Genomic DNA, 23,187 nt, shown 5'->3' on the forward strand with positions numbered 1-23,187 from the left:
ATTTTAAGAGAGAGATAGACACAAAAGAAATCATTGTGTAATCATTCATTTTTTGTCTTATTATGTTTTTATATTTTCTCATGTTTTTGTGTGTTTTTAGTAAGAAAATTTTGGGGGAAACAAAATAAAATTTCATAATTCCCAAGGGGAATTTTGAATTTAAAAAGAGGGATCTTCTCATGGGTGAAAACATACCAAGTGCAAAGGAAAATTATCAACCCAAAGAAAAAAATACAAAAAATGTACTTTTTTCTTTTTTCTTTTTTTTTCTTTTCTTTTTTCTTCTCTTGGCTACCAAACACAGCCTTAGTCTGTTTAAAACTCTATTAATGGACCGATAATGGACTGGTTGAATATAAATCTATCCATGTATTGACAATCGAGGTCTAATTACTTAAACAGATGAAAATGGTGTGAGACCTTAAATTGATAGGACTTATTAGACCCAATCAAAACTGATTGGCCCAATCAATTGACACCTTAAAATGCCGTACAATGATACCAAACCTATATTGGAAAAATACTGGTTGCACCCCTAATATCTTTGATTGATGGTGGATCATGACTGTTTTTCGTGTTATTAACATAATAATAATAATCATAGTAATGTTATTAAATTAATAATTATATTGAGGATAGTTTGGACCATGTGTGACCACCCAGCTGAAAGCTCATTCATATATGTTTAATAATTGGATATTATCCATTTCATTACTATTATTATTATTTTTTTATAATCCATTTCAGCTAGGTTTACTTTTTTTTCTTTTGGTAAAGCATCCTCTCATATTTAGAGAACCAAATCATATGTGAGATTGATATCTATTTTCTCCTCTTTTTAATATTATAATTATTTTAGATTAATTGAATTTACAAGAAAATGTAATAAGTTGGTGTAGAGACCCAATTTTGTCACCCTCTCCCGATAATAACGATACAAGAACAGTGGACGCGAACTCTCACTTCTAATCAACGGAGATGCTTGACAGTAGTAATCTGCCCTTAACCATCCCCAAACCTACCCAAACCCTGATTTACCCTAAAACCCTAAAACTCGATGCATAATGAAAGAGGGTTCAATTTTGACTTTTTATATGCGAAAGAATCCGATCGAAAGTGACCGTACGAATACTCACAAATACAATTCCAACGATATATGGTAATCAAAATTGGACTTATAGATCTCCCGTAATCATTCTCGAAAGTTGGCACTTCCAAAGATTTTTTGACATTTTTGTATTTTTTCTAAAAATTCCCCCAACAGTCGGGTTTTCTGCTAAAAGTCTTACTTTTTGAGAAAAGATTCCATTTACCATAAAATATTCTATCTACTTTCAAAAACAATAAAATATTTTATCCACTTTCACAAACAAGAGAAAATCTTCACAATATTTAAAAATGTCACATCACACTTTATGTCATGTCACATCACACTTTATGTCATGTCACATCACATTTTATGTCATGTCATTGGTTTTTACCTACTGGGTAAAAATTAGGTGTCATCACATTATTGATTAAAATTCTCCCGACAATCGAGTTTTCTGTTGAAAATCTCACATTTTGAGAAAATATTCTATTTGTCAGAAAATATCTTGTCCACTTTCATAAATAAAAAAATATCTTCACAATTTTCAAAAATATCATATCACACTTTATGTCATGTCATTAATCTTTACCCACTAGGTAAAAATTAGGTGTCATCATCTCATTGATTAAAATTCTCCCGACAGTCATATTTTCTACTAAAAATTCCCTTGACAGTCGGGTTTTTTGTTAAAAATCTCACTTTTTGAGAAAATTTTATATTTGTCAGAAAATACCTTGTCCACTTTCATAAGCAATAAAATATCTTCACCATTTTCAAAAATATCATATCATACTTTATGTCATATTATTGGTCTTTACCCACCGGGTAAAAATTAGGTGTCATCAACTTATTGATTTAAAAAAACTATAAATACCCCCCCTTTCACTTGTAAAAAGACACCAAAGACCTCTTAAGAGTAACCCATTTCTTGTAGGAGCTCTGCCCTCTCCCCTCCTCTTTCCCTCCCCTTTTAAGCTTCTTCAGGCATTCGAAGTGATCTTCGTAAAGATTTGAAGTTCTGCTTGAATCTTCGAAGTATTATTTGGGGTTTTGAAGAACTTTAATCCAAGTTTTAGATTGATCCATTTTTTTTCAAAAATGAAAAGTTTTTAGCTTTCCCCTTTTAAATGCTTTTGGTTTTTTGTCAAAAAAAGAAAGTTTCAAGCCGAAGTCTGTTCGAGTGCCGTCTCAGCCTAGCCTTCCATAATCCATCCCCAACAGAAGCTTTGCCCGAGTGCCATTAGAATCTTTCCAAAAGTAGCTTATCAGCGGAAGCTCTGCTGGAATCAACAGTTAACAAACAAGCCAATCCTAAGTCGAATCTCTGTCCGCAGATAACCATGGTCAACATCTCCTGAAATCGAAAGTTGGAGTTCAAGACCATCTTCCCCTGAGCCGAGAGAGTCTATGAGAAAAATCAACATCAGCCAAGAGCCCACCCCTCTTTGACCCGAAACAAGGGTCAAATTTAGGTATAATCTCTCTCATCATTTAAGCATAATGTAGATATCTAATAAACCTTACTTTAGTGTACATAAATAGTTGTTTATATTTAATGTATATATGTTTGATAATATAGCCATGCATGCGGAATAGGAATAAATTGTGAAAAATATTCGTTCTTAAGCATCTAGTAGGAAGACCGGTTGAACCGGATAGAGTGGGTGCCTAACACCTTTCCAACTCTATAACCTGGCTTTTATCCTAACTCTCTAGACCAGACCAATTTTCGGGCCATTTTCTCAGGAATCGGGCCCACCTCCGGGTCCTAGGCCCATAACCCTAAGTGGCGACTCCACACCATTTTTGTATGATACCAATCCCTCGTATTGGACCATCATCAAACCCCGTCTTTATGACGAACCTGGTACACCTATGAAATAGGCCTCCACATATTTTCGGGGCCTGCAGAAGCACACACGAAAGCACTCCCCACCTTATCCACCAAAGGACATCAAGAGAGAGGAGAGAATGCCTAAATCCCAGAGACCATCCCCCTGACGGGGATATTTCTGATCCAAGGCCTGCTACCCTCACAGTTGGTTATTTTGACTGTTATCTTGGAAATGTTACTGTTTAATTGCCAAAAAAAGAAAAATGAAATTGAAACATTGGGCATTGTCCATTTTTTTGTACTCTAAATGAAATAATTTTGTAGGATTATAAAAATTATCTTTTTAATCAATAATTTATATTTAAAAATGACACTAGTAGAAACAAAACCTATAGAATGGCTGAGAAAATCTTTAATTTGATGTGAAACCTATGATTTCAGAACTGAAAGATTACAGAGGGATCATGTAGACAAAAAATTAACCTGAACAAATGATCATTTTCTTTCATATATATTGTTTTTAAAAATATTTTAGAAAACTTTTTTTTTTTTTTGTTTATTCTTTACAAGGGCCCATAGGCCACTAGGATGGCGTCCCAAGATGGCTGCCATGACTGGCGTCCAAAGAGGGCTGCCATGGAGGGGGTAGAACCCAAAGAGGGCGGCAATAAGAACTAGCTTTGCAAATGAGGGGGTATGACTCAAACTTGAGACCAAAGCTCTATAAAATGTATGGGGTAGGACTTGAACTCGAGATCAAAGCTCAAGCCTACTATGATGAAACATATAATTAATTAGCTGAACAACTTAGTTGTCTGTAGATAAAAAGATCATCAAGCCTTCAAAGAGCTTCCAAACTGAAGAGGCACGTCAATTAATTTGTTCATAGTTATCGGGATTTGCTAGTATATAATAAACAATTTGTAGGGTGGGATTGTCTGATTGTATCTCTTAGTTTTGATTGTTTTGGTATGATTTTTATTTTCAATTTCATGGGTCATGAATTGAAATCTAAATCATACCAAATCAGCCCTTAAACTGATACCAGTGGACTGTGTATAGTTTACTTTATCCTCCCCTCCCCCCTCTTTTTTCAAAAAATGTTTTTCAGTTGGTAATAGATATGTCTTGAAGTTATACCAAAAAAAAAAAAAAAGATTTATTTTGAAACTTGTCCACCATGGAGAGTATCTGAAGAAAATATCACTTCATGAAATAAAACAATAATGAAACTAAACCTCGTCGTCGATGAAATGGAAAAGAGAAAGAAAAAAATATGGTAATGGCCAATTAAAAGCACCTTCATTAAATGGGAATCAAATATTAAAACTTGTAAAAGCTTAAGCAACTCAAGCATATAACAATGACCCAAAATATAATAAATTTACAAATGAAACATTAAAAAAAAAAAAAAAAAATCAAGGGAGCACAATCAATAATTGTTGATTAATCTTAAAAAAGAATCATAATGCATGTTTGGGCTAAAAAATCAAGTCATAATTGTCCAGAAGAGAATGAATTGTAGAACAATTTTGGAGATGGAAAAAAAATACATTAAAAATGCAAAAGTATTTCTGCATGAAGGATTTTTTCTTTCTTTCTTTATGGCTTGTTGAGGTTGATGTAGCCAACGCCATTAAATAGATAGAACACTCCTTGGATTTTCGAAGTGTCAAACTTGTTGACAACCTTCACATTTTTAATTGTCAAAAGAAAAAAAAAAATGCATGACCATTTTTTAATGTTAAACTTAATTATATGACTCCCTTTGCAATTAATTTTTTCTTTCTAAATATGAGTCCACATCCTCTGTAGTGAGCAGTGAGGTGCAATGAGCATTGAATGATTGAGAGCATCTGAGCATGCTTCCCAATGGGCTCCCAATCACTTGATGCTCACAACACTAGTGCATCGACTGTAGACGATTTTTACACCCTAAATATTGCTATCCGCTTGAATGTTTTGACCTATTGATCATGTGATATAATTTACCAAAAAATTGTGTGATATAATATTCTGTTCTCAACTAAAATATATCATGTGATTCAAAAGACGTAAACAAATTGTCCAAGAAATTAGAGAACCCAATTAAGCTCCAATGTGACTGATAAGAATGACTACAAAGAGATTTTTCACTCCTACAAAAACCCATTAGGTCAATTGCTTATTTTAAGAGGAAAACAACACCTTGAAAAGAACAAATGCTTAAGATGGGCACATAGACATCTATTCATTAAGAGAAAAGGAAACGTATACAATCAGATTATATATTATAATATGCCCTCTCACATATAATGAGTCATAGAGTCTATCTTGAAATTCTCTCTCCTAATTTTTTTTTTTTTAACCAAGATGTCTGAGTCAACTTACGCACACATCGACTAATCCTCGAAAAGACTATAATAAAAACCCCATAGAAAGTTACCATTTCCAAACCCTCATTGATACTTACACTGACTTTGTGGGAAATCCTTTTAACTTTATTACTAATGCAAAACATATTTTACCACTCCCCAAACCCAAACAATACTTTACGGTTGTTTTCAAAGAAGAAGTTCACAAAGCCGAGAGAAACCAAACCATTACATGAGATGTTTTCAAAAAACAGAAAAAGAAAAAACCATTACATGAGATGTGACATTAGAGAATCGCTTGAACAAAAAGTATGTAATAACGCGGATTCGCGTTGGAATTCAAAATCATCTTTAATCTTCCTTTGTTTAATTATCATATTGATATTTAACTTTTCTATAGACCTTAGGACCTACAGAATCTTCTTACCGCTTCCTATGCTCATGAACCCGTATAAAATCTTAATGGGCCAAAAACAAACCCTAAAACTGATCTCACTCTATAAAATAATAATAACAATAATAATAATAATAATAATTATTATAATAATAATAATCCATCTTCCATGTTATATGCCACTAACTTAGCAAGGCCACTGCACCGTCGTCTCTTTGAATGCTCTTGTTTATTAAACATCCAACTCATACAGCTGTATGTTCATGACTTGTTTAAATTTAAGTCCAACGAGAATAAAAAAATGGTCAAATCGTCATGGTTTGATCCACACTCTACAAGGTTTGGATAGACCGGAGTCACCGGACTTAAATCATACCTAGATTTTTTTGGCTTACATTTTGGACTTCTTACCCTCGGTCGATTATGTCATTTTCACTTAAAAAACACGTGCATAGGGATGTAAATGGATAGTCAAAATTTTAAATTCAATTACCTTTTATATTCCTTTAGAGGTATTCCAATCAGAAGGTGTTTGATTAATCTAAAATATAAAATATCTTATTTAAATAGATATCAAATATAATAATAAAATTAAGTAGCTAATAATCTTAAAGAAAAGTATCAGGATAATTGAAAGATATGGATTGAAAGCAAATTGTGTTCTTGGGGAAAAGGATGTAATCTATACAAATCGAAAATGTTAATAGACAGTCAAAAATTTAGATTTGACTCGAATTCATCTATGGTTAAGGGAATTTAATCCATTGGGGAATTTCTTACATGTGTTTGATTTACATCTTTTCAAGTGGGTCCCTTCTTTTCGTGCAAACTCAATGCCACGTGTCAAAGCCTAATGAGTCATGAGCGTGTTGTGTTCTAATTGGTCAATTAAAATTTATGAAATAAGTTGAAAACATTTTACTTGGGGGAAGGTTTTCTACTTTTCCTCCTATGAGATTCCTACATAAGGCCCCCAACCAAGCTTTGGGTATTGTGAAGTACAGCAGCTATCAGCTTTCCAAGAATCGTTTCTTTCTTTCTGGATTGCTTCTCTTTCAAGAGTTTTCTCCTGCGAGTGAGAATCTCAGTCGCTCCCACTAGTTCTCTCTCTGTGTTTGTTTGATTTTCTCCTGTGTTTGATCTTAAAGACCAACTCAAGCATGGCAGATATCTTGACCGAAGAACAAATCGCTGAGTTTCAGGAAGCCTTTTGTCTATTTGATAAAGATGGAGATGGTGGGTTCTGGGTTCTGCTCCTCATTTCTTCTTCTTCATCTTTAGTACACTACTGTTCTTCCTGAGATTTATCGTGTGTTTCTGATTCAAAATTTTGTAATTTTATCTTCTTTCTCCCCTGTTTCTTAAAATGGGTAGTTGGGTTGATTCCATTTTTCTGAATTTCTTTACTTCTTCCTTGCCCTTTGGCTCTTTTTTGAGATTACTACTTCTCTTTCCCTGTATCTGTTTTGTTTTTTAGTGTTTTGTATTAGAAGAGTAATGGCTTACTGAGTTTTCTAAAACTAAACAAATTGTGGGTTCTGTTTTCTGTAGGTTGCATTACCATAGAAGAATTGGCGACGGTGATCCGGTCACTGGATCAAAACCCAACTGAAGAAGAACTCCAAGATATGATAAGTGAAGTCGATGTGGATGGAAACGGGACCATTGAGTTTGGAGAGTTCTTGAGTCTCATGGCCAGAAAAATGAAGGTTAGTTATGAACCTTAAGAATTAGATGCAGAGGAAGAGCTCAAAAAATCCTCAATTTGGTGATGAAATATGTTCTGGTAATTCCTACAGGAGACTGATGCAGAGGAAGAGCTTAAAGAAGCCTTCAAAGTCTTTGACAAGGATCAGAATGGCTACATATCAGCTAACGAGGTGAGCTTCAACCTTGTAGCTATTTCTTACTCTTGGTCGACATCACTACCCAGATGGAATTAAGATTGAAAAATAGAGAGAAGACAGAAAAAAAAAAAAGAAAAAGAAAAAGAAAAAGAAAATTGTAGAATGCATGCACCCCACACGTGTTCGAGTAATTTTCTAAGTTAACCAGAACACGCAGTAGCCATTTTCTTGTGTTAATCTTATTTTATTAAGAGTTACAAGCTGTGATCGTCCTGGTTTTTAATTTTTAATCCTTAGTGACTTGAAAGATTCAAATTTTATATAGTTTAATTAATTGGGTTGTATCTTCTTGTACAGCTAAGGCACGTAATGATCAATCTTGGGGAGAAACTGACGGATGAGGAAGTAGAACAGATGATCAAAGAAGCTGACTTGGATGGTGATGGTCAGGTCAATTACGAAGAATTCGTGAGGATGATGATGGCAGTTTAAGGAAAATCCTTAGAAAATTTCAGTTTCAGAGGAAGAAAAGAAAATATGAATAACTGTATTCAAAGTTGTTCATTCTACCAACTCCCCTTTTGTTCTTATTTTCCTAAGAAGAAGAAAAAAGAAAAAGAAAAATTGTAATGAAATGTGTCTGATGTTTCTGTAGATTGTAACTGTAGTGATCAAAATCAAAGTACCCATTTTGTTCCTTCTTCATCTTAAGCCTTTTTATATTTTTCTTCCATTAAATGAGTTCTAAGGGACAGGAACATAACTATTACTGGAACTTAACTGTCTTGCTCTGTAATTTGTGTATTATATTCTTTCATCTTCAAGGTTTTTTCTTTTTTTCAAGAGATCAATGTGTCTGGGCTCTGATACAGTTTGGTATAGTTCAGGTATATGGACAGTGTCGGTGGATCTTTGATCTAATGGTGGGTCATGTCTGGGAGACAAGGTTGGATTTGATTTGTTCTTTGTCTTTCCTTCTGTCTCAGACGTCAGAGGTTCCAAACTCATTTTATAGTTGCAGAAAACTTTGAATCTTGAGATATCATAGGTAGCAAAGCAAGCAGGGAAGGTGAAGGGACTTATAATTTGTGGAAGCTGTGTTGTTGAATATGGAAACTAGAAATTGAAAGTGATCATCAACTTCCAAGAAATGTATGTCCTTCGAAATCGAGTCAACTGGATTGTTAGTTTGAATGTTTGATGATGAAATTCAGAAATGCCTTTCTTTCTCTCTAATCAAACACCTTATTCTGTAGGTTACTCAACGGCTCCTTGACTGCTTTCTATTTTTTATTCCTCTGCTACTCATGATCACATTTCCTGTGTGTACTCTGAAAATTGGAACACTAAAGGATTGGGTTTTGCCCAAATCTCTTTTTCCATATATGGCTTTGTCATTTTCATGTTAAAAAAAAAAAAAAATCTTGTAAAATAGGGTTTGCCATTGTTTATATAAAAAACAAAATTCATGTAAAATATCATTTGCATGAAACATTATACAAAGAAACAAATAGGGCCTATGGTTGTATGTTTTGATGTTGAATATTCGTTTTTAGTGACCATGCGCTATGGGATTGACCAATAAATTTTAAGTGAGGCCTATCTAAGGGTTTCCTGTTATCCATGGCTAAGAATAATTTAATCTATATTATCTTTTCCCCAATATTTATTTATTTATTTTTTTTTCGTAAAAGAGACTAACATCTTTGATAATGACATAATGATATATCACTTTCAAATTATTTATAAAAATCTATTAAATATCAAACTTTAAGAATTTTTAAAGATAAGACAAGGGACAATTAAAAGGTGTTAAGTTCTAAATATACCTATAAATGTGTCATTCAATGCTTCCTTCAAATATATAATGATATAAAGGATGCTTGGATTAAAAATTTAGGAACTTAATCCTAGACTTTCATCCATTTTACTAAGTGAATTAGAAATTAAGGAATTTCAACTAATAGATAAATGGGGAATCTCTTGAACAAGCCACATGTCAAATTAATTTGAAAAAAAGTTTGTTATTTTCTATAATGATTTTCAAACTATTATTTGATAAAATAAAAAATATTTAAATTATAATGTAAATTACATATTCACAAAATCGAGCGTTGATAAATATTGTCACATGACAAAAAGAGTTGATAGTTTCAGAATGCCATCCATCGTTGCTTTAAGTTTCCCACTTCCAATATTTTTATAGAAATAATATTTTTTTAATTTTCTGAAAAATAAATTATATAAAGACGAATCTTGCACTAGAATTTTTTTCCTTTTTTTTTTCCATCCCAAAATTTCTATGGATGAACTTTTGCTGAATTTGTAGGGTTTTAACTATAGTGTTTCGGGATTAATTTCTTATCCTATCAAGTTATTCATGTTCCGAATAGAATTGGGGGAGAAAGTTAAGGGACACATTGTTGTTGGTATATGGTCGAAGTTAAATCCCTTAAGCAAGTGGGTCCAGTGATCTAAGAAGCCCCTTGTTATCCTGTTGTATAATAATTTGTTTATAAGATAGATAACAATAATGATATTAATGTAACCACATCCTTATTTGCTTATTGAGTTGGTGAAATGTGACATTATGAAAGATGTAACAGCTTGAAGATATTGACTTTGGTCATTGTTTTAGAGAACTGAACTGCCTTTTAGAACCTGATAGGCCATCAGTAATATCAAGCATTTTCTTTGGGGGTACTTATCAACTAGGTCATTCAAGAGTCAAGAGTGGTTCCAGCCACACAGAGAGAGAGAGAGAGAGAGAGAGAGAGAGAAATGCATGAAATAAAAATAAAGTACAGAAAATATATCATTTATTCATTATTTTCATATTTTTGGTATAAAATAGTGCATCTGATTGTATGGTTAAACTTTCCTTACTTTAAATAAGATTTCTAAAAATAAAAAAAAAAAAAAAAGAAAAAACTTTACAATAAGATATTTTATATTTTTTGTGCTTTTATCCAATTTATTAAAAACTGCGCCTTAGGAAATTTCTTATTTCTCAAGTTTAGTCACATGAATTTGAGGGGTGAAAGTTTTAGGTACAAAAGTTCAGTTGTAAGAGAAAAAGCTAACCTTGTATTTTTTTTTGGATAATAGCTAACATCTTATAGATTTGGTACTAACATTGATCTGAAGATACTTGCAAATAGATTTGTCATTCCCCATTTTACCCATGAAGTTTGATTCAAAGATAAGTGCAAATAATTTCACATTTTTCCTTTATTTAAATACAATTTTAAGTGCAAATAATTATACTTTTTTTCCTTTCCTCCTAGCAAGTTTGGATGAAAGAGGAATACCTCCTATTTAAATCAGTGTCATGTAGTAATAATATACTATGAAAGAATCTAATGATCGAGTTTAACTTTTAAATTTTTTAGGCATATCAAAATTTAGAGAGAGATGACTAATAGTCAATAAGGAAAGAAATTTTAGCACCATAGAGCTCAAAGATTTTTTTTTTGGGGCGTGGTTGGTGGGAGTTGGGGAAATGGCGGTACCAAACTTGATACAATATTAGAAATGAATCATGGGTTCTCATCGTGTTTTAACAATTGCCACTTGTAGTGGGTCCTTGCAAATAGTTGGTCTAATTCTTTGAAATTGGACAATTTCAAACTTTTAGTAGGCCTTCCTCTAATTAATAATTATGGTGGAAAGCAAGCTTATTTATTTGATTTATTTAATGCAACTAACTTGGTTGGTCAAAAGTTATTTTTGAATATGATTAACGATAAGATATTATTCATCTATTAAGTTTTGATTACAATTTTATAAGATAATGTGCTCAGTTATAGCCTATTCTCCTGTCACCCTTTCTTTTCAACATTTTTTTCCTCAATTAGGGTCTATGACTCTTATCTGTTTGAAAAAACAATCAAGAGTAAACTTACCACTAATTGGTAGACTTATCTTTTCTCTCTCTAATAGGCCTTTTTTTTTTTCCCCCCTTATAACGTCATTAGAATCTTATGAGGTCTAATTGCAAAAGTCAGAAGTTAATTTTAAATTTATATAGTTAAGGAAATCAGATGACCGGATTTCGGCATAAGACTCCATGGTGACAATAGCCTCGTGTACTAGATATACACATTTTTTTTATGGGTTAGCTATAAAGAATAGTAAATATAAGAGGAAAAGAAAAAGACTGAGAATCAATCAAAACCAATATTGTATTGATTTACGATATGATTTTTTCTTATGGTGGATCCATAAATCAAGGACGGTTGTCTGATTTTTCCTGATGTATATTTAAAGCCGAGTTAAGAATCCTCTTATATATATATATAGCTAATGAAAATCAATCAATAAAAATGCAAACCTCATAGATTCTATGAGTTCCTTCAATCTTATGCTTCGATCATCTTTTGAAACTTCCACCAAAAAAAAAATCATCTTTTGAAAGTATAATTTTCATTTTTACAAAAGTAGTACAATCTCTCGACCATTTTCTGGGTAGAAATCGTCTGAAATTCTCATCTCGTACAATTTCATACAATTCCACTCTAAACGGCTGACACGTGGACAAAGAGAGACGGACGGATCAGATTAAATCCTCATTGAAACAACCTCAAACCAGTGGTTGTCATTTAAACCGAATCGTACCAGGTAAGAAAACCAAACCGGAAATTAAACCCTCATCCCTCTCTCTCTCTCCCTCTCTGCCCTAACTCTCTCTTCCCTCCGTTCACTGCTCACCAAGGATGGGATACCCACCAAGGATTGTGCTCACGAAGGTGCAGCACCTTCAATCCTCGCACGAAGCTCCCTGCTCACTAAACAAAGAGATCCCCAAATCGCTCCTCACTCAAAGCGAAGCTTGCTGCTCACGAAGTTGCTCTGTTCACTCGCTTGAAGGAATCTTTCTGAGTTTCTCCACTTTTATTTGCCTCTTTTTAATCGCTTCATGACCCTCTCTCTATTCTTGTAGTCTTCTCTGAACCTCTCCCACTCGATAGGATTTGTCTATAATTTCAGGTTTTCAGCAAGGCATCCTGAAATAAAAACGAAAGAAATCAGAGTCCTAGCACTTGTCTTTTTTACTGGTTTTCCTTGTCTGGGTTAGTTTTGTCTTGAGTTGTGAAATTGGGTTCTGGGTTTTCTTCTCTGGGTCTTTGTTTTGGTTTGGGGTCAGAGGCAGGAGAGACTGGGCTTTGATGTTTTGGAGCTTTGGTGAAGAAGGTATGTGGTGATGATTTGTTGGGGGGTTTTGATCTTCTTCTTCTGCTTTCATTTGGGTTGTTAGATGTTTTTCCTGTTTGAATGCTTATAGCTGATTGGTGACTTTGGTGTTTGGTTTTTTTGTCATTTTCCCACCAAAGATTTTTACTTTCCCTTCTCGTCTCTCAACTTCCTTGAGGTGAAAGTTGGAATTGAACTTCTGGTTTTCCCTTATGGGTTTCTTCAATTTTTTTTCTTTTCCAAGGAAGAGAAAATGGAGGTTTCTTCTGGAACCGAGAGCTGTATAATCCTCATTTTCATGATATGATTCCTAATGAAAGTGAGTGGGTTGTGAGACAAGATGAAGCTAGATTTGGAGCTTCAAAGGATAAGAAGTTGGAGCTAAGGCTAGGACCTCCAGGAGAAGATTGGTTTGACAAAGGGAACATAAAAAAGGACACCAGAGATAGAGCTTCGGGTGAGAGAAATCAAACCCAGCCCTTATGAGACTTGAGCGAGTGAGCAGAGCACCTTCGTGAGCAGCAAGCTTCGCAGTGAGGAGCGATCTGGGGAAGAGAGAGTTAGGTCAGAGAGGGAGAGAGACGTAACAGTGAGAGTCGAGAGAGGGAAGAGGGTTTAATATCTTAGGTTTTAATTCAAAAATTGAATCGGTTCGGTTTTCTTACATAGTAGGTTGGGTTTAAGTGACAACCACTGGTTTTGGGTTGTTTCAATGGAGAACTAATCTGAGCCGTCCGTCTCTCTTTGTCCACGTGTCGACCTCTGCAGGGGGTATTGTATGAAATTGTACGAGATGAGAATTTCAGACGATTTCTACCCCCATTTTCTCTCTCCTCTTTCATTATTAAATATGTCAGTCATCCTTATTTCTTTTTATTAAATATTTACTGTTGACTTGAGTTAGAAAATGTTAATATAAGCTTGAAGTCCTACCTTAAAAAAAAAAAATCTTTTGAAACTATAATTTTCATTTTGAAAAAAGTAGTTCAATCTCTCTTCCATTTTCTCCCACCTCTTTCATTATTAAGTATGTCAGTCATCCTTATTTCTTTTTATTAAATATTTACTGTTGACTTGAGTTAGAAAATGTTAATATAAGCTTGAAGTCCTACCTAAAAAAAGAAAAGAAAAAGAAGGGTATAATTTCCTTTCTCTTTCACTTTTTATCCCTTGTTTTTAGTGGGGTTCCTAAACTCATTAGTGTAGTGAAGTGCAACTTAGGGTGTCAATCCCAAGCCTACATTGATAAGATTGATCGGACCACACCGTTTAAAGATAGGTCCAATTGACACCGATTAGTAAATATGTTGGGTTCAGGCCCGGCTTGACCCGTTTATATAAATAGATAGTACACAATGTAAGGGGTAAACCCAATCGGCCTGGTCGTTTAGAAGTTTGACTCATTTATTTTTTTGGTTAACCAAGGTGTCTGGGTCAGCTTACACAAACCTTGACTAGTCTTCGGGGAGACTAGCACAGCAACCCATTGCCATGGTCTTCACTTAAATCACAGAGGCACAGATAAGGAATCGAACTTGGGACCGTGCACCTATCTACACAATCCCCAATTCGCCCTAACCGTCTGAGCAACCCATGGATGGGTAGAAGCTTGACTCGGCCTAACACGTTTAGCCCAATCATTTATATGTATATTTTGATTTTTGATTTTTGATTTTTTTAATTTTTATAGAATAGAGAGTATACATTGATATTTTTATTTAATGTAAACAAGTGTAATATCTTTTCTAAATTGTTGATGATTTAATAAAAGATATTAAAATATCTTAAATCTAAGATAATTAAGAACTGTTTAAGGCGCCCGTTTAAAGTTTAATTGGTATGTTAGTCCGTTTAAGGCCCGATTAACCCGATTATGAGAAGATCGATCAAAGCTTGGAACCCAACCGAACCCGATACAAGACCGACCAAGACCGACTCATTTCTTTAATAGGTATATCACAGTCCAAAGGTATTGGCTTGCAAGGCCCAACCGATTGACACCCCTAAGCAGCGAGTTCATTTATGTGAAATTGTGAGAACAGACCTTAGTGCAACATTAAGGTTATTTTAGTGCGATCTAGTGGTCATGGGTCCGAGGGATACAGTGACTCTGTGAAGCGAGGGTAAAGCTGCATGACTATAGTAAGACTCTATACATTATAATTCTCCTAAGACTGGTAAACACTTTCTAAGGTTAGAAAAGAAAGAATCTTGCTACTTACTGGTGTGAGCAGAGTAGCTATTTTGGTAAGGGCTCGTCTTCAAATCAAAGGATCACATTTTTCAGGCGAAATCTACCAATGCAAAGGCAGGCAAAGACTTGAATTTCACTAGTCAATGGGACGGGTGGTGCCCACAAGACCGACCCATGAGACCAGGCCAGCTGAGAAAAGCTGGACCATAATAACTTGCAATTTTGCATAGCTCACAGAAAGAGAGGGTTAAGTCTAATTTGATTTCAAGTTTTCTGTGCATCATCATCGTCATCATCATCATCATCATTCAAGTAGGCAATATCCTCTACGTCTCCACTGTGCCAGCATGCAGACCAATGGGACATGTGGAGGCATCTTCAACGAATGGGATTAGAGGCAACACAGTCCGTTTGCACCTGTATGTGTCTACGCATAGACATATGCAAGCGGATAACCTTCTTTTTTCGCATAAAAAGAAAATTTTCAGAATAGGATTTATATCCAACCACTACCAGGCATTGGCAGTGTAACCGTTTCATATAAATGATCTGAATAATGTGCAAAACAATCCGTTGACCAGTCAACGATTTGCCTACTTGATCTGTGATCTCTCTTTTTTTAACTTGATGCCACTCCCTTATGCCACCAGTACAGAGAAGACATTGTTTGAATTTGTGAGTTAAGACTTTCTAGAGCTATTGAATTCTGGATCATCTACTACCAAAAATCTTTACTTGGGATCACACCTTCTTCTCTTGTTAAAGTATAATTAGGGCATGCGCTTTTATGAGAAACTAGCTTATTGGGTGCATAAAATTTGGCTTTTGATTCATATTCATTGAGTCTAACTGATGTTTTCTTTCTCTTCTGTAATCTGAGATTGAACTGGTAGTGTTACTCTGTTGTTTTGGGCATTTGTTTTTCATAAGCTGTGATCTTGGGCTGCTGAATCTATTCATTATTTGGGGGCAATTGATGCTTCTGATCTTCTTCCTGTTTGCCCACTGATATCAGGAACTTGACCTGTCATCTACAGCCAATTTTGGTCTTCTAGGATTTACTCTGTTCTGTCTTTCCTTTAGCTGACAACTTATGTTATTTTTATTTTTACATGGGCTGGGGATCGTTATGTAGTCAGGTAGCCACAGAGCCAGTGAGGGCCAACCAGGGGAGGCGCACATGCATCCAACCAGGGGTGCAGGGTGGTCTTTTTGTTACCCATTTCTGGGTGTAGAGGACACAACCAGGTAGGGTTCTTTTACCGTTTTCATATTTCAAAATAGGAAAAGAGTTCTTTGTCTGGGATGCATCTGGAAGCATCGTACCCTTCACATCAGGAAACTCTGGTCAACTTTCTTCCTCCTTTTCTGAAAGGTGTAATGCAGGCCACCATGCAGCACAAAGGCGCTCTTTGCCCTGTGGCATTGAGTCTGATTGCCCCTTTTTTTCTCTTGATTGCTTGCCTGCGCCTTTCCCTGGCGCCCCCCCCTTTGCTCCCTGGAATCAGTCAGTCCAATTAGATGTTGCAATCGATGGGTCCCGACCCCATTTCCTTCCATGATATTAGATGGGAAATTTTTGATGAGGGTGGGAATTTCTCACCTCTCTGTCTGGGTGCAGCCCCTACACTGCTGGGCAGTCCTTTTTTCCCTTCAAAATGTTTCTCTCTGATCCTCTTATTCATGTTTCCTTTATATATGTGACCTTTTTTTAACTTGTCACCCTCAATTATTATTACTAAGTTGGAGTTCCGTACAATTTTTTTTATGAGTTTTATATAAATGAAATTCAAAATTCAAAACAAAAGCCTTTGATATAATTACTCTCCATATTGCAAGCACTGAAAGTGAATCTGCTTACCGTACACTTTTCCCTCCACAAGACTTATCTCAAGTCAGTAAAGAACAAATACAACAAATTAAAAACTATAGACAATATAGAATCAAGTAATAAACCAAGCTCATTTAACTGAAGAAATAAAGGTGGAAAAGCAAAGGAACACAAATAATGGATGACAACACTCACAAAGGTGATCTCACTCATTTTTTCTCTAATCTTCAAATCCAAAACTATCTTTTTCAAGTCATCCTTAACAACAAATCAACCAAACCACTGAGAAAGAACCAAAAATAAAATAAAATATGGAACTGAAAAGCTTATGAATCACCTATGTACAACCCATGCAGTTGCTGAAGAAGGTACACTTGGGCTTGCGCTTTTCTCTCTCTGTGGGTGAATTAGCCATGTCTTTCTTAGTGGATGAGTTCCGCCCATCTTCTGCTGACTTCTTTGCAACACGACCCTTGTTTTTCTTTGCTGACTCGTTCACATACTTCTCTCCTTCCTTCATTAGTTCTAGAAGTGGGGTCCTCAACTTCTCTGAACTGGTTCTTTCAAATGCAATGACATGCTTTTCCGCTGACATCTCTTCATACTGTAATTGGTCCTTTCCAGATTTTTCTTTACCTGCTCTAAGTGCTGACACTTCAGTTTCTGCATATGGGTTTTCAACATTAACATCAACTCTGTTTGCTAAGGTTTCAAAACCACGGCTTTTAAGTTGAAAGACATCACCTTTTGCAGTCCTTTGCTGACTCAGTAATGGGGTTTGATCTGATTCTTCTATCCTTGCTTCAAGTGGGAGTTCAAAATCAAAGTTAGGAGATTTACCAACCTTAATGTGGAAATTGATGTCATCTTGAATTGAATCAGTTGTCAATCTGTCTGTACTTTCTTTAGTATCAGACCCACAAATTGCAAAAACAGAAACTTCATCTTTTGCATGAAGCTGCTTGCTTAACTGGATTTCTGGGACTTCAAACTCTTCACCTTTCGCAATTTTCTCTGGGCACAGTAATGAGGTTCGATTGGATTCATCTATCCTTGCTTTAGTAGGAGGCAATTCAAAATCGGGGTCAGGCAGTTTACTAACTTCGGCATGGTTCTCAAATTCTGGCATTAAATCAGTTTCGAGAGCATCTAGAACACAACTAGTAAATGCAGAAACTTGACCTTTTGCACAGAACTTTTTGTCTAACTGGGTTGCTGCTGGGGCTTCACTTTCTTTTCTTGGGGTGTGAAGTTCAAAGTTGGACTCAGCTCTAACATCAACATTGGCTTTGATGTTACCTTGGTTCGTTTCATTGATGAAGCCATTGTTTTCTTGTGTTCCAGAAACAGACCTCAAGTCAATGTCACACGCATGGTTGGTTACATCACATGTTGATTCTTGTCCCTCAGAACCATCCACAGTAATATCAGATGGCACAAGTGTCACTGTAGTGAATTCCTGATGTTGTGACTGGTCTAGGCCCTGATGTTGTGACCAGTCTTGCCTGGATGTCTCATTCTCCAATGATTTTTCTATAGTTGAATTTGTTGTATTGAATTTGGAAGTTTTATTGATATCAACCTCATCATTACAGTTTTGATTTGATTCCATGTTTGAGCCACTTCCAGAATCTACTGTTTCAGATTCCATTAGTCTCCCCTGTTTGGGATCTTTAGGTTGGCCTAGAGAAACAGGGTCAGGTGGAAGAAAATTTTCCACTGATTCAATCGGATGCAATGGAGACAAATTTGAATCTGCATCTTCTGCTTTCTTCATTTCTTCTATGGTAACTTTATGCTTAGTTGGGTCCAATGAAGGTGAGGAACATGTTATGAGTTCCCTCTCTTCATGGTTTCCATCAATGAGAATCAGCTCTGTTGGAACCGTTTCAACAACAACCACCATCTTGGTTTCTCCCTCCAACTTCTCACAGGGTTCCTCTGAAACCAAGCTCCGGTTGCTATCATGCATGTTGAGTTTGAAGACATCCACACTCACATTTGCATCATCAATTTGGAAGTCACTCTGGATCTTAGGCTTGTATGAGTCACACAACTCACTTCCCTTTCTCTTTCCTCCATGATCGGTGCCTATCATCACATGCTCAGTTTGAAAAATATCCTTCTCATCTGCATTTGAATGTTCCACCAGTTCCTCAGAAAGAAAAGTTGTGTTAGAGTCATACCCGTTCTGCTCACTTTCTGATCCGTTCTCCATCACTTTGCTATCATTCGTCAGAACTATATATTTGCATTCTGGTTCAGAAGCTTCTATTTGGAAGGAATCTGGTAATCTGGTCAATACAACAGCTTCAGATTGTGAGTCCATGCAATCCCTGCCATCATTCCCAAGAGAGTTAGATAAGGTTGGTACTTCTCCTCCTCTGTTTTCAACCTCAGGTGTTGGTGTTGTTCTGCACCTGTCTTCAGCTTCAATTTGACGTATAATTTCAGATTCCACCACATTGATATTGTTTGTGTCTACCACCTCCACTTCTTGGGTTTCCATGTTTTCGATTGGCATATCTTTCCCAATATTTTCTACCTCGGAGAAGGAAGGCAGAATATAACTCCCGTGAAGACTGTCTGCAGCCTCATCCTTTAGTTTGTGTCCTTTCTCCTTGGAATCTAAAGGTCCACTTGATTTGGGAATGTCGCCACTGATTTCAGGTAATTTTATGCTGGCTTCCACAAATAGTTGTGTGTGAGCTTTCGTAGACTCCTGGAGATCAGACTTCAGATTTTCTAATTCCACAGATTTGGGATTGTGGATTATGGATTTGGTATTGAGAGATGAATTCCTTGCCTCCTCCTCCTCTGTTACAACTCTCAACTAATCAATACAAATATTTTAAGCCATAATTTTGCTTAATATGCTATATGCCTTTTCAGTATAATAAACAGAGATGGTTTAAAAAGGATAAATTTGTCAACATAAATAACAAATCAGACAGACTTCTCATGAATATTCCAAATGTTGAGAAATCAAAATTCCATGACCAGCAGCTGAATGAAAATGAAGCTGGTTAAATACTAACCTCCCTCAATTGATGTCTCTCTCTGAATTTGGTTGTCATTTGTTCTGGATGAGTTGTCCTTAGGAGGTGAAGCTGTATGCTCATTCGACTTCCCGTTTTCTGATGATGAAACTAATGGTTCAGCATGAGATGTATTGGACGTATGCTGTTCAGAGTTAACAGTTTCTGCTTCCACAGAGTTGGAGTTAGGAACCAGGGATTTTGAATCCAGTGAAGGATTCATTGTCTCCTCTCCTGTTCCAATTATAAACTAATCAAAACAAATACATTAAGGAACATATTTGTCTAACTTGTTTTTTTGTCTTTTCTACATGACAACATAGACAATGTTGTTGAATAAATGGATAAATTTGTTAACATATGCAGCAAATCAGACAAATTCCTATGTGAACCTGTGTGCCAACTTTTGAGGAATTGAAATTCAGTTGTATTGAAAAGAAACCATTTGAATACTAACCTCCTCTAATTGATGCCTGACTCTGAGTCTGGTTCTCATTTGTTCTGCATAACTTCTCCACAGAAGATGAACCTGTGTGTTCATTAGTCGTCTTATCTTTATATGGTGAAACTGCTAAATTCATGTCAGCTATGGTGGATTCATGTTGATCAGATTTAAGGGTGTGCACTTCCATGGAGGTGGGTCTACAGACCATAAATTTTGTATCCAAAGATGCATTCCTTGTCTCTTCTTCCTCTGTTGCAATTCTTACTAATCAAATATATTAAAGAACAAATTTATATAACATGCTTATGTTCTTGTGCATTACAAGATAGAAAATTTGTTGAAGAAAGGATAGGTTTGGAAACGTGTGCAGATAATTAGACAGATAATTTCCCATACCCATGTTCAAATTTGGTTGAATACAAATTCTGTTTACAGTAGTTCCATCAAAATATACTTCTTGACCTTAAGAAAAAAAAAAAACCTGAATAAAACCAGTTAGTACTGACCTTTTTGACTTGATGCCTGTCTCTGAATTTGGTTGTCCATTGTTCTGGACAAGCTCTCCACTGTAGGTGAACCTATTTTCTGATGAAATTTACCATCCTCAGGAGATGAAACCAACTGTATTACACCATCTCTGTCATTGTTATGTTTGGAATCCACTGAAGCTTTTGGAGATCCCTCAGGAGCTTGAGTTTCAGTTTCGTCTTGCTCTGGAGGTAGCACAAAAGGCATAGTAATTAGATGCCTTGATGGACAGACATGCATATATAGACAAACGGACAGTCAAATCACACATGGCTACTTAGAAGTATCCTTACTTAGCAAGGTGCACTACTATCTTAGAAATTGCTAACCTCTTCCATCCAATGTTTGTTCCTCAATGGGATCATCAGTTCTGAATGAGTCCTCAGATGCAAAGACAGTATCCAATGTTTGTTGCTCAATGGGATCATCAGTTCTGAATGAGCCCTCAGAAGCAAAGCCAGTGTTGTATTCATGGAAGTTCTCCTTAGGAAAAGAAACCTGTTGGTTGGCATCTTCTATACTATTTGCATTAATTGAAGCCACTGTTGCTTCCATAGACTCGCTTGGAGCTTCAAGCTTGATGCTATTTTTCTCTGTGTTAATCCAGAAACCAGATTAAGACAACAAAATGCTAATGTTTTATTTAAAATAAAGCCAATTGAAAAGGTTGGGGACATTCTACTGTACCTTGCGTCCCAGATATGTTCTGGTTGCCCATCTCATTGCCCATGTCAACAACCCAAATAGTGCACTCTGAACACAGCTCGGCTGAAGTTGCGGTAATCTGTTTCAATACTTGAGTTCATCTAACAGAAGAATATGAAGGTTAGAGTCTTAAAATTGGGTCATCAACAAGGTGAGTGTGCCTGACTTTTGAATAAAATAGCTAGTTCATCTATTGCTTAAAGCATAAGCCTTAATTGGGTCATCAACAAGGCCACTGAAAAACAGGAAGAGAGAGAGAGAGAAAGAGAGAGAATATTGGATTTAGATTAGTGGAAAGCTTACTTTCCTTTTGAAAGATATTCTGAAAAAGACATTTCCTAGTATTGATAACAAGGCTGCCAACTAGATCTCAGTTATACCACCCCCTGAGACACTTGGTATGCATGATCCATGTTTAGAAGTCCAGTGTGATAGTTAAGGAAGCATTGTTAATATATAAATATGGTAGTCTTGATTACTGTTAATGACACCACTGCCATACATTATCTAGAAACACAAGATAAACTACATGTATGGTGTAATAATATCTATAAGACATAACCAAAGTACAGAGGGATATCTTATCTAGAATTATAGTGAGTTTACTATCCAGTGTTTCCACATGCTAACTATGATTATGAGGACCTGCCAATATGATTATGTTTGCTGGACTTTCTTCTGTACACTTCACCTATTTCACATGCTTTACCCATATCCAGGAAGGCAATAGACCCACTTCAAAGGTCACTTCAGTGAAAAGCCAATCTAGACCTATTCCCTTGATCTAATGCATTCTGTGGTGTTTCATCAAATATATGAGCTGCCATCAAAATGCCAACGCTTCCAAGCTCTTAAATCCATCTGTCTGATCAGGTTGATTTTTTCCTTAGTTATCATCTAATGAAATCAACTCCTTCCATATGATGAACTCTGAAGCTGCTCCTTGGATCTCTTCTCCATTATATCTTGCACTAAAAGCAATTCCAGAGGCATTTTCCAAAACACAACTAGTTAATTCTGATCGAATTATGGCTTTCCCATTTTACTTGTTATCCACCAACCTCCTATATGCTTAAAGCAAACTAAATGGCCCCTACTCACATTTGGGGAGATAAAGAGAGTGGTTAACCACTATACCCACTTCTTAAGAAACCAGATGGTGGAATGATTATATATGACTTTGCATCTCTTTGGGCTCATTTTCTTACTATATAATATCATATAATTTAGGGAAGCAAAAATGATGATAGATCAGAAAATGCTTACCATCTTTCCTCTCAACTATCTTTAGTTGGGTTCTTCCATTACCTAGGAAATATAGAATTGGATTGGAGGCTAGATATCTTTACCTAAATAATCAATAATCATAGAGACTTTAAACTAATGGAGAGTGATTCGACTGATTGACACCCCATCGTGGAAGCTGGTTTTGTAGGTGAACCCATCATCCACCCACCTAGGCCAGTTATGTGGTCTATGAATTGGATTCATGGGAGAATGATATGACTTCCAACGAATTTTGGACTTTTTGGGTTCATAGTACGCTTAATTTGCTCCCTCTATTTCGGCCAACATCTCCGGATTATGTGCCAATCAGACAAACCCTAATGTAAAAGGAAGATGGTACAAGTTGATAAATGGGATTTCTAGGTGGGATCTATTGGCTATTAGGGCATTTTTTTTTTCGGTAATGGCTATTAGGGCATTGGGTGAACGGGAGGATGAAACTGGTTT

At 35.8% G+C, this 23,187-nt stretch overlaps 2 protein-coding genes across 4 annotated transcripts; one reads left to right on the forward strand and one right to left on the reverse strand.

Annotated features, from left to right (window-relative positions):
- The first annotated feature begins 6,642 nt into the window (after positions 1-6,642).
- LOC122091237 (calmodulin-like protein 11) lies at positions 6,643-8,224 on the forward strand. The gene is made up of 4 exons (XM_042661094.1): positions 6,643-6,908; positions 7,224-7,381; positions 7,472-7,552; positions 7,877-8,224. Exons 1-4 carry the CDS (start codon positions 6,833-6,835, stop codon positions 8,009-8,011), a joined length of 450 nt encoding a protein of 149 aa, XP_042517028.1. The 5' UTR covers positions 6,643-6,832; the 3' UTR covers positions 8,012-8,224.
- An 8,622-nt stretch (positions 8,225-16,846) lies between these two features.
- LOC122091114 lies at positions 16,847-23,078 on the reverse strand. Of its 3 annotated transcripts, none has more exons than XM_042660947.1 (7): positions 22,803-23,078; positions 21,436-21,554; positions 21,078-21,341; positions 20,727-20,933; positions 20,233-20,469; positions 19,776-20,009; positions 16,847-19,554 (listed from the first exon to the last, which is right to left on the reverse strand). In XM_042660947.1, the coding sequence occupies exons 2-7, from the start codon at positions 21,476-21,478 to the stop codon at positions 17,075-17,077; spliced, it is 3,465 nt and encodes a 1,154-aa protein (XP_042516881.1). In that variant the 5' UTR covers positions 21,479-21,554; positions 22,803-23,078; the 3' UTR covers positions 16,847-17,074. The 3 variants fall into 3 exon arrangements, with proteins under 3 accessions (XP_042516881.1, XP_042516879.1, XP_042516882.1); XM_042660945.1 differs by having other exon boundaries at positions 22,720-23,078; XM_042660948.1 differs by lacking the exon at positions 22,803-23,078 and having other exon boundaries at positions 16,847-17,400; positions 17,482-19,554; positions 21,436-21,651.
- Between the last annotated feature and the right edge of the window lie 109 nt (positions 23,079-23,187).

The sequence above is a fragment of the Macadamia integrifolia genome, chromosome 10 (genome assembly GCF_013358625.1).
Source record: "Macadamia integrifolia cultivar HAES 741 chromosome 10, SCU_Mint_v3, whole genome shotgun sequence".
In the NCBI taxonomy this organism is placed as follows: domain Eukaryota; kingdom Viridiplantae; phylum Streptophyta; class Magnoliopsida; order Proteales; family Proteaceae; genus Macadamia; species Macadamia integrifolia.

Excerpts from the sequence above, each read along its gene's own strand:
- LOC122091237 (XM_042661094.1), top strand. The coding sequence starts at position 6,833 with ATGGCAGATATCTTGACCGAAGAACAAATCGCTGAGTTTCAGGAAGCC. Across the intron at positions 7,382-7,471 it reads TCATGGCCAGAAAAATGAAG|GAGACTGATGCAGAGGAAGA; the intron begins GTTAGTTATGAA and ends TAATTCCTACAG. Across the intron at positions 7,553-7,876 it reads GCTACATATCAGCTAACGAG|CTAAGGCACGTAATGATCAA; the intron begins GTGAGCTTCAAC and ends CTTCTTGTACAG.
- LOC122091114 (XM_042660947.1), bottom strand. The coding sequence starts at position 21,478 with ATGGGCAATGAGATGGGCAACCAGAACATATCTGGGACGCAAG. Across the intron at positions 20,470-20,726 it reads ACAGGCATCAAGTCAAAAAG|AGGAAGAAGAGACAAGGAAT; the intron begins GTCAGTACTAAC and ends GAATTGCAACAG. Across the intron at positions 20,010-20,232 it reads TCAGGCATCAATTAGAGGAG|GAGAGGAGACAATGAATCCT; the intron begins GTTAGTATTCAA and ends TAATTGGAACAG.